Genomic DNA, 11,738 nt, shown 5'->3' on the forward strand with positions numbered 1-11,738 from the left:
TTGTCACCAGTCATGTGATTTGTACACCCACTATCAAGAACCTACTCTGTGGTCTTGGGTTGGTCATCCTGCACATGAATTCGTGTTGCTTACCATCTCATATGCTTCAGAATGAAGAATATGATATCAAATTCATCAGACTTGAATTTCATCACATAAGGTATATTTTATACATAATAAAGACGAATGAAATGACACATCATTTCATCAGGATTAGCTTGCGCCCTATCAAACAATTTTCTCAGGTCTCCAGCAAATTCTTCACATGATGACTTTCATCTAGAGACCTGACGTGCAAAAGTGATTGGTTCGATTTCTTCACCACCCACATCTGAAGGGGTAGTAAAGAGTTTATCATCCCGCGAGCACCATATGAGAATTGAGGCATCAAGGCTAATACACTTCGTTTCACACGAGGGGGTTAGAGTACTCAAATGAATAGGCACAGAAATTCTTTCAGGACTTATGAACATAGTGATTTGAGGAATAATGCACATATTCATGTCCCTTGTAGTTTCCATGCATATCAGAAGCATTAGTGCGATTAGGAGCATAGTTTTGACCATTTGAGGAATTGGATCCTTGTGAAGACATTGGTCCACTTGAGGAATTTGATCTGGGGTTCCTTTTCTTCACTAGTGGTGTCATGAGCACATTCACGTGAAGACTTTCCAAGCTGCTTTTGGGAACCCAGATTTTCCTCACGGGTGGTCCATTCCTACAAATAGTTCCAACATATCTATCAAATACTTCACGAGCCTGATTTTTGAATAGTTTGTAGTTAGAGTCAAATGACTCATCGGAGGAATAAGACATTTCGCATGCAAAGCCTGTTAGAGTGGATGGATCAACAGGAGGTCCTTTTGCAGCAACTCATGAGGTTTTGGGATACTGCTCAGGTTTTCCAGTATGACCCATCAAGATTCAGTTTCCTTTCAAAGGCAATACCCTCTTTCCTCGGGTTCCAATTCAGAATCTGCTTTTTGAGCACATCGCAAATGGTTTGATGCCCTTTGAGGCTTTTGTATATGCCTGTCACATACAATTCCTTCAACCCTGCATTTCCGTCAGTGACATCTGTGGTTTCCTTAGGTGTGGAATTTGTTGCCACAGAAACAGTTGAAGAATTTATAGATATAGAAGCATTTGAAGTTTCACGTGAAGAATTAGTTGTTTCACGTTCGATGCATTTCAAACATGGTGTAATGAATTCTTCCAGAGCGGTACCGATCTATTGAGCAAGCAAAGAATCATTTTCGATTCAAAGATCATCACGAGACATTCTTAGCTTCTCAATATCTTGCTTTCTTTGAAGGAATTCATAGGAAAGCTTGATATGATCAGCCAAGAGTGTGCCATAATGTTCTTGAAGACTATCAAACCTAGACTGAAGACTTTGAATATCTTCAGTGAGGATTCTAGTCCTATTCATTTCATCACTCAATAGGTCACCGCTTTTGTCTAGCAGTTTCTGAAGATTTTCAATAGCAGTTTGTTGCTTAATGGCAATATTAGCAAGTTTATAGTAACTGGGTTTTTGATAATCATCAGGTTCACAGTCACTAGAGTGAGAAGAGGAAGTGTGCCTTTGTATCTTTGAACCTTTTGCCATGAAGAAATAGGTGGGAGCAAATTCGTCATCGTAGTCATCAGTGTTGTTGACGTTGTCATTTTCTTCGAGGTCGAAGATGGACTTGTTGACGAATGTGGTAGCAAGGTCTAGGCTTGCCACACCAGACTCTAACTCCACTTCACAACCTTCCTCTTTATCACATTCCTCAGATTCTTCTTCAGAATATATTTCCTTGCCAATAAGTTCCCGAGCCTTTCTGAAGCTGGTCATCTTGTGCGATGAGGACTTTGAAGATGAGGACTTTGAAGACTACTTCTTCTTTTCGAATCATCAGAATTGTCATCATTGTACTTCTTCTTCCTTGATTCCTTCACCCAACGAGGACAATCAGCAATGTAGTGACCAAATTTCTTGCATTTATGGCACGTTCTTTTCTTGTAGTCCTCAGATGAAGATTCTGATTTCCTCATATCTCTCCTTGAAGACTTTCCGAACTGGCCACGCCTTGAGAACTTCTAGAATTTCCTCACGGGCATAGCAAGTTCCTCACCTAGTTCTTCAGGATCACCAAGACTGCAATCAGAGTCTTCTTCTTCAAATGAGGAAACAGCCTTTGCCTTCAGCACACGAGGTCTTGTATAGCTTGGTCCATAAAGGTATATCTTCTCTTCTTGTTGGAATTCATGAGTATTGAGTCTCTCAAGAATATCAGCAGGATCAAGTAGCTTGTAGCCTCTTCGTTCTTGAATCATCACTACCAGTGTGTCAAATGATGGATCAAGGGATCGTAGCATTTTCTTCACAACTTCATGGACTGTACTCGCCAAGCCTATGTAGAAGGCATAAAACCAAGCACCTATTTGAAAAATAAATAGTGAAGGATTTGTTAAAGTAAATTACAAATGATGCACCTCAAGCATGGGGTTGGCATGGCTCAAAGCAATGTGATGGCACTTAGTTGGGAATGAGTTCTTTGTGGGTTTAGACAAGGTCTTACACATCCTGTTGAGGTCATTTCAAAAGAACAACTACATGGCATTTCCTCTTCTAGCTTAAATGACCACATGAGGTTGGCTCAGAGCTCGAGGGGAAGTATCTGGTGATGGAGAATGACGTGGATCACATCCACCAGTTTGTTGCCCTTGGCGACCGCAGCTTTGAGCTTTCCTTGGAGAATTTTCACCTCCTCCTAATTCCCAAGTTGAGACTGTTCTCGGTCCAGGAGTGCAGTCTCCTCTGTGGCTCCGTCGAGAAAACATGGATCTCCCATTGGCCCTTAGATGGTTGTTCGGCCAAGTAGAACCACTCATATTTCCATAGCTTGATCGTCTTGACAAAATTGCACGTGGGCCAAAGGATGTTGGGGAGTTTGCTGATCATAACCCCGTCGCAGTCCACAAGCTTGGGACCGCTGGTCTTTAGTTTGACACCGAAGATTTTCAGCCATAGGTCGAAGTGGGGCTCGACATGAAGGAAGGCCTCACAAACAGTAATGAAGGAGGCTATGTGGAGGATGGAATCTGGGACTAGATGATGAAAATCTAGCCCGTAGAAAAAGAGAAGACCCCTCATGAAGGGGTGGAGAGGGAATCCCAGACCTCAGATGAGGTGATAAATGAAGACCACCCGCTCCCCTTTCTAGGGAGAGGGTGTGGCGGAGGACGAACGGATATCGTTGACCCCCACAGGGGATCGCCATTTGGCCGTAACAGGGAAGTACCCAACGGCTTGGAGCTCGATGATGGTGTCGGTGGTGACATTGGATGGTACACACTGCCCCTTTTTAGTGGCCTCAAATGTCGAAGTTGCAGTCTCCTTCCCCTTGCCTGCCATCTCTCTTGAGGGAGGAAGGAAACAAAAGAGAAGTAGGGCTGGAAGCGGACCTAGGGAGTGCTCAAGCTTTCGGGAAGTTCTTGGCGAGGGAACATACACTGGAAGTGTGGGTAAAAATGATTTACCACCTCCTATTATATAGGACAGTAAAAGACCAAGAGTCCTCATGTCGCGTCGTGGAAATCACCGATTCCCAACACATCATGTTGTTATGCGCGCAAGGGTTAATTGATTGCGTTGATGGTATCGCTTAAAATCCGGGGCACGATCTCTTTATTGATGAGACATGCCAATGAAACCGCCTCGGGCCACGACATGCACCGTGATAGCTAATTTGATTCCACGATAGGCGATGGCGGTTCGATAAAGCTGACACGATATAACCCACTCACTAGCCACACCTGTGTGGCAAGCCTTTGGGGCTAAGCTAACAAAGTCTTCGGACGCATGAAATTTATTTTCAAACAAGGGTTTGTTAAAATACCCTCCCCTTTCTTTTTTGCCTGTCGAGGACAAACTTAGGGCACATGATTGCTTGATCGGACTTATAAGGAAGCCAGCAGTCGAAGCATGATGGAGGACTTCGGATCCAAACAGACGGGAACTCGTCTGCCAAGCCAAAGACCCTACGATGGAGAAGCTATTCCGATGAAGAAGCCATTTTCCTCGGCTTTGAAAACCAGTTCAGGGGCTACTAACCGTGTCCTGTACTAAGAGGTGTTCATCATGCCAGCCACTCGTCTATGGGCCGGGCCGATGACCCACCAACCATTGAAGGAAGGGCCGGGCCGATGACCCACAAACCATTGAAGGAAGGACTGCCTAAGTTGTGGCACTCGGCGTACTCATGATGAAAACCTCCAAAGACTTGGCATATACTTCAAGGCATATTTGAATAGTTGGCATGTCTATCCCTAGCTGGTAACTGACCATATGTAAATCCTAGATACCCCGGTACCTATATAAGCCGAGGATTTAGTATTTAGGAGCAGACACACAAGTTTAGAACTTAGAACACCAATCATATGATCTCGAGGGAGATCATCACGTACTTTGTACCCCGTCCACAATCAATACAATACAAGTAGGACGTATGGTTTTACCTCTTCGAGAGGGCCTGAACCTGGGTAAAATCGTGTCTTTCTGCTTCCTGTTCACCATCATTCTACAATCAACAGCTCGGGACCCCCCCCTACCCAAAATCTGTCGGTTTTAGCATCGACAACGGCCTCGTGGGAAAGGGGGGAAGGTGGCAGGGGAGGCGTGGCGATGGTTGGCCTCGCGGTGGCGGCACGTCTTGGCGGCCGGCCTCGCGAGGCAGGGGAGGTAGGGGTGCACAGATGTGGTCGGCCTCACGGCATCACGACCGGTGGTCGGCCTTGCAAGGAAGGGGAGAAGGCAGGGCAAGGCAGCCCGATTTTCTGCTCGTGAAGTTTCACGCCGTTATCCACCCGCCAAAATTATACGAAAAGGTCATCTTCCCGTAAATGTGAGGGGCGAGGGAAGTGATTATACGGGATCCATAAAAATAATTCGGATTTATGAGCTATTGAAGGACCATGTTTGCCTCAACTTCCCATAAACTACAGTTTTTTTCTAAAGATACGGGAGCTATTGAAGTTGCTCTACATGGGAGAATACAAACTTATTACAGAACGAGATACTTATCTTTGCGTTTCCTTTTTGTCAAACATTGCGTGTGGTGAATGATACTATCAGTGTTAAAAAACGGGGGTTATATTTTGATAAGGGGGGAGTATTAAACATATCATGCACAAGCAGGAAATTGCTTTTTTTTTTTGGCCAAAAGTGACTCGTACGTTTGCAGAACTTTGCCAATTCGTGACAGCGATTTTTCGTTGTACTTGCTACACCTGACCACGGCTTAAAAATTATGCAAAGAAAGCTTTTCTGGCAGCCGAAAAGTACAATAGAGTACCAAAAAGAAAGGCTTTCATTCATTCTCCACCGCCCTCCTGGCAGCGAATGGCTGGCCCGCTCGGTTGAACGACGATGGATGGCAGACAGAGTATTTCCCTGCCGGCAACGCCACGACTTGTCGCCGTCCCATTTTCGTTATACTATCATCCATAGATTGCCAAGTGATCAAGAAACCTATAGTCATTAGCCTACCACTCACAAGCCGAGTGCTCTCTCGATTCCCATTTGATTAGTATTTACATTACACACATGATGATATCATGATTTTGTTAGGTCCATTGTACGTACTTGCTAGTGATTAAAGTTGTTTAGGTGATCGGACCATGTGGTTTCCAAAGGGACTTGTCTTTTGAACTTGGGTGAGCACAACCTGAGCTGCTTCAAAATGAAGGGCTTTGCTTCATTAATTAAAAACAACCACCCCAGATCCTCCCAGTCCTCGCCGCTAGTCAATGCAGCGCTCATGGACATGGACCACACTCACCTGCACTGCACATAGTATAGTCTCTAGTTTCAAACCAGACATCTCACCTGGCTAATTGCTGGATGAAGTACTAGTACGAGTGCTACTCCATCATTAACCCACAGTTAACCACAAGCACAAAATCTGCCCACGAACTACCGAACAAACATTCCAAAAAGCTCTCTTGATACAAGTACCAGCATGATGATCAGTTGTTCCATCTGCTGTGTTGATGCTAGTACTATAGGCAATGGTGGCACTACTAATGCGAATTTATTCTTAACATTGAGTCTAACAATGCAGAATCCAAGAGTAAGTAGTAGGAGGAGGAGTAGTAAAGGGATACGCCAGTCCCACTAAACAAACAAACAAAGCAAAGCAAACAACACTGCCTGTGCCTGACGATGAAACAAATGTGTGAGCTGTCTTATGCAGTGGGGTGGTGCAAGTGACAGCGAAGATTCCCGTGCACAATGCCAGTGTTGGCGCCACCAGCTTCCAAAGCTGCCGACCAGACCACACCAGACCAGGGGCCAACCTACCAACCCCATTCTTCAGTCCATCCTTGAAAAGAACCCATTTGATTTGAATGAAATTTAAAGGAAATGATTGAGTTTTCGCCTTTTCCGGGGCAAAATCTCGCAGCAGGAAACAGCAGCCCGATTTCCTGAGAAAACCAGGCAAAACTCTCACCTTCCTAGGGCCTCGTTTGGTTAATGGAGATTGGGGAGGTTTTGAGAGAAAAATTCTCGGGAGGGGCAGAAACCCCATAGATCCTCGGGCGCCCATTTGGTAGGAGGGGTTTGCTTAGCCCAATCCCCTCCGTTCCCCTTCAATCCCTTTCTATCCATGTGTTTCAAAACCCTCCTCGAGGAACTAGTGGAAGCAAAGCTCCGGGGATCTGAGAGGATTGGGTGAAACAAAGGGATTCATCCAATCCCCTGAAATCTCTCCCTCTCAAAACCTCCCCAATCCCCCTTAACCAAACGAGGCCTAAGGGATTGTTCGTTTAATCCCTTCTCCCAAGGGGATTGAAGAGGTTTGGAGGGGATTGGAAAGGAATTTGACCTAGAGGGTATTTAATCCCTCACAATCCCTCTTAATCCCCTTCAAACCCTATGCAACCGAACAAGGTCTCTTAATCCCCTTCAAACCCTGTGCAACCGAACAAGGTCTAAATGAAATGGCCCTGGTTGGCTCTCTCCGCTTTGATGGTTTCTACAGCTATACAGCCAAAGAAGAAAAAGACATGGCCTCGCCCCAGAACATTCTGCCATGCTCTGGTGTGCCTGTTCTTGCCTCTATTCCATACGTATCAGCTGGCTGGCTGGCTGGCATAAGTTGGCAGGATCTACAAGGATCAGGGTGCCGCTCACATGCGTGCAGGGCTAAGCCTGTACAAAATTGATTACATTTGCCTGTAAGTGCAGGCAAGTGCTACCAGCTTAGCACTATCATTATAATAGTACTCCGGGTTGCTTCTGCAGAACACTTCAGCACCACACTCACCACTTGAAAGGATATTATGTCTACATATTCTAGTCTGGAACATTTTCAACTCCCGGACCACCTTCTTGGAACAAATAATAGCTTCAAGAATGTGTCCATCTTGTTTGAAATTTTCATGCAGACAGAAACATTTGATAACTAAAGGATGAGCTGCAAAGTAACAGCCTATTCTAAGCCTCCTTGTGCTTATTTGATATGCAACATGGAAATGATCATCTTATACCGTATCCAGCATGGAAATGATCAGATGAACGTGCACCCATGACTGACACAGCAAAGAACAATGCAAGCCTGAAAGAGCGCAGCATGCTCCAAAAGGTTGGACCAGAGGCAGGCTGTCGAATTATAGATTGTTCATGACCTCCACCCAAGGGATTTTGTGACAAGTATCTCCACCTGAGTTTCGACTTTCGGTCAAGTGCCTTTGTTAAATTACCTTGTCAATTGTTCAAGTGTGAGAAACAGAGGAGAGCTCCATGACCAGCATGGGTAAAGGTGGTGAACAATACTAAAGACAGGAAATTATGCAACAGACTCGAAACTAAAGTATTCAGATGTAAATGCACCTTGCTTTCGCCGTACATCGTCTAATGCCTCACGGACAACACTATGCTGGAAAAATAATACCCTAAAAGGTCATACCTAGGCTTTGAAATAGCAGACTGACCCGAAATCATACCGATGAATAATATATTTTTTTCTCATTTTGTTAGCAGAGATTATCAAATCATCTGTTCTATCTTCGGTTTGATGTTTGGTCCCACTTGCACCAGTCAAACATCTTTTGCCGTTTTAGAACGCAGCATTTAGGCCATTCTTACCCAACTCAGCATGAAAGAAACTAAAACTGTTAATGAAAAACAATAACAATGACACGCTGGTAAGTTCGAGAGTTTAGTCTTACTTTGGAAACAAATCATATGGTTTGATCATCAAGGAAATACAGCTACAAATGCGAACATCTCTAAGAAGACAAAGGAAAGCTCTCATTGCACACAGACTGAATGTTAAATCCCAAGGTTTCATCATCAATCAGGTACAGCTAGAAATGCGAACATTTCTCAGAAGGCAAAGGAAAGTTCTCACTGCACACAGACTGCATGTTAAATCACAAGGTTCGGTCATCAATAAGGTACAGCTAGAAATGAGAACCTTTCTGAGAAGAAAAAGGGAAGTTCTAACTGCATACAGACTGCATGTTAAAACAAGCAACACTGAAATCTAAATAAGCAGATTAGTTACCAAACCAAACTAAATGAGTAAACATTTACATTGTATTAAACATGTGTCCAAACAGGAGAAGCTAAAAGGCACCAAAATGGAATTGAATTGGAGCCTGTATGAAGTTCACTGGAATAGCACAATCTCATGTTCAATGAATATTACCTGCTTTATTGCCAGGCCCATTTTCCTTTTGAATACACCAATGAAAAAATAATCAAAGGATTCCAAATCTGGCATGATAAATATCTCTTCTCCATTGCTTGCTTGCAGACGAACCCAACAAGGAACAGGCGACTATGAACATCAACAGTAACCATTGCAGAACAATTCAAGTCCTAATAAGAACCGCCAAAAGAATTTGCTACCCGCAAGGAGCAGCAGCTGAACCCTAAACCTAGCAATTCACAGCACCCTCACTGATATGGAATGCTTTCTGCCTCAACTGACCGGTGGACAATTCCACATCTCAGGGCATCATCTTAGAGCATTGCTGCTGTTGCCTGAATTCTGCAAAACACCAAAAATCAACTAGGCAACATACTCACTCTCAATCACAGGTTTTGTTCGCGTTCCGAACGCTACAGGCGCTTGCGTCCGCCCAACCTGCGCCATGCGCAAAGTCTCCCCGACCTCTGCATTTCGTTCCATAACCTCCATCTTCTTTTCCTTTTTATATCTGAGGAAACATACCAGAAGCAAAGCCAACAGCCCCAATGCAATGACACCCCCAACAACGCCGACGGCAATCTTCCATGCGTCCGAACTACCCTTATCACGACCACCATCAGTCGGTATTGGCGGGGCAATTGCGCCTGAAGGACCTGGAGCAGGAGCAACCTCACTGGAGTTCACCACTATGGAGAAGTGCCCTCGGCGATACGTTGCACACACGTTGTTTGCCTCCAAGGCCCGGAACTGTGGCACGCCATCCAAATCGAACCACACACACTGCGGCGCTGGACTGCCTGGCGGCACCGCCCTGACATTGCTGAAATTCACAGAAATGGGGCTCCCTGACGCGACGATGCTCAGCTCGGACAAACCCACTGCTGACAAGTTGGCAGCGTCGTAGACGAGCAGCCCGAGAATGGGCGAGAGATAGGTGTAGCCGGGGAGCGGGTAGTACTTCTCCGAGAGGTCGCCCAGGCTGTGGTACACTAGCACCACCCTCTCGACGTACGGCTGCACGATGACGCCAGGGGGGATCCTGAAGTTGAAGTAGTTGGAGAAGCCTTTCCTCCGCAGGCTGCCGCTGCGCAGGCGGAGCCCGGACACCGCGACGCCGGCGAGGTCCGAAGGCACGGTGCCGTTGTAGACAATGCCGGTGTGCGGCCGGACGAAGGCCCGGTACGCGTACTCCTGCAGCATTGCGTCCAGGGCCCTCGCCGGCGACGGCGACTGCGCCGCCACCGGAGAGGAGCCCAAGAAGAGCAGCTGGAGGAGGCAGGCGCAGATCAAGAAACCCATCCCGGCACGCCTCCGCCGCAAGGATCCAGGAAGAGAACCGCCGGAGCCCAGCAAAAGTCAGGATTCCCTCCTCATCCGCACAGGAGGACCTCCAAAACAAGGACGAGATTTGGAGCGGGGGAGCGCGCCCCGGAGGCCGGCGCGGGCGAGCTAGCAGATCCAAGGAAGCAGCCGGGCTGAGCAGAGCAGCCGCAATGGCGAGGCAAGTTATGCGCGCGCCCTCGTCTCCAGAGTCCAAACAGGTGGCAGGCAATTTCGGCAAGAAACCAGGAGGCGGCCGGGAAAGGAAGGGAGCAAAGGAAGAGATTGATTGGATGGCGAGAATCGGGAGGAGGAGAGGAGAGGAGCGGCGGGATCAATCCGGGCCGGGGACGCCGGCGTCCACAGAAACCCGCGCGCGCGCGTGCGGACGATTGCGACGGCGGGGTTTGGTTGGGGATTCGGCAGCGGGGTGGGGGGAGACGAGACGAGAGAGAGTGAGGCGAGAGAGAAAGAGGGAGAAATTTTAGGAAGAGAGAGACAGCAAGGAAAGGAAGGAGAGAGGGTTTTGATGGGGACGCATTTTTTTCAGGGTCTCGGATGGAAATGTGTAAATCTCTTTCCCCCCTGGTTTTTCCCGCAATAGAATACCCGGCCTGCTCACACTTGGCAGGTCCGCCCCTGCGGAGTTACCGGCCTGCCCCTGGACAGCTGGCTTCTCCTTGCTAGAGAGTGGGGTCCAGCTGTGAGGAGTTCGTTTGTAGACAGGAGATTCTAGGGGGGCTTTTCTGTAAGATGGCAGTGCTGTTCGCTGACCTGTGGGGCCGGACATGCCAGCTCCATCGGCTGGCGGAGAACGCCTTTGTTGCCCAACGTCTGGATGCTCCTGTCCTGGGAAGGGATGATTCGCGGGGTGGGGTCTCTTTGTAAAGCCCTGTGTTTGTAGGTCGCTGAAGCGTGGGACCCCTGGGCTGAAGCCCACCGGCAGTGAGCGTGATTGCTAATCTTTTGTCGAGTCCTTTGCCAACCACTGGATTCCACAACTCAACTGGTTATCATCGTGCTATAACGGTATGTAACGGATCTGCTAGAGCTCCCGTGGAATGTATAATAAATTTCATATATCGTAATATATTCTACGATCACCGGATTTCTTGCCTTTTACTGTTTTTTAAGGTTTTATGCTACTTAATGTATGTTCTTTGACATTTCAAAGGAAAAAAGAAACGGCGTTGCAACAGAGAGGTTTGCGGTACAGGAATGGTTCGTGGCGCCAAAGAAGATAGTTCAGTGCACATTTTTCAAAGAAAATGAATTGTTATGAAAGAGCAGGTAATTGCAGAGCTTCCGTGCAATGTATAATAAATTTCAAATATCGTAATATATTCTACGATCACCATATTTCTTGGCTCGATTTTATAAGAGTGTTTTACTGTTTTTGTAAGGTTTTATGCTACTTAATGTATGTTCTTTGACATTTCAAAGGAAAAAAAGAAACGGCGTTGCAACGCAGAGGTTTGCGGTACATGAATGGTTCGTGGCGCCAAAGAAGATAGTTCAATGCACATTTTTGGATTGTTATGAAAGAGTAGGTAATTACAGGGTCAAGATTTTTTTTTCGTAATGGCATATTCCTCAAGGGGTGCACAACATCTTAATTGTTCTCATTCCCAAGATAGACAACCCCGAGCGGCTCATAGAGTTTCCGCCTATCAGCTTATCCAACGTCATTTATAAGGTAGTGTCAAA

General features: G+C 46.4%; 1 protein-coding gene across 1 annotated transcript; it reads right to left on the reverse strand.

Moving 5' to 3' along the window:
• Positions 1 to 8,690: 8,690 nt before the first annotated feature.
• LOC123448087 lies at positions 8,691 to 10,600 on the reverse strand. Its single transcript, XM_045124856.1, has one exon. The coding sequence runs from the start codon at positions 10,008 to 10,010 to the stop codon at positions 9,072 to 9,074; it is 939 nt and encodes a 312-aa protein (XP_044980791.1). The 5' UTR covers positions 10,011 to 10,600; the 3' UTR covers positions 8,691 to 9,071.
• Positions 10,601 to 11,738: the final 1,138 nt, after the last annotated feature.

Source organism: Hordeum vulgare, chromosome 4H (genome assembly GCF_904849725.1).
Source record: "Hordeum vulgare subsp. vulgare chromosome 4H, MorexV3_pseudomolecules_assembly, whole genome shotgun sequence".
NCBI lineage: Eukaryota > Viridiplantae > Streptophyta > Magnoliopsida > Poales > Poaceae > Hordeum > Hordeum vulgare.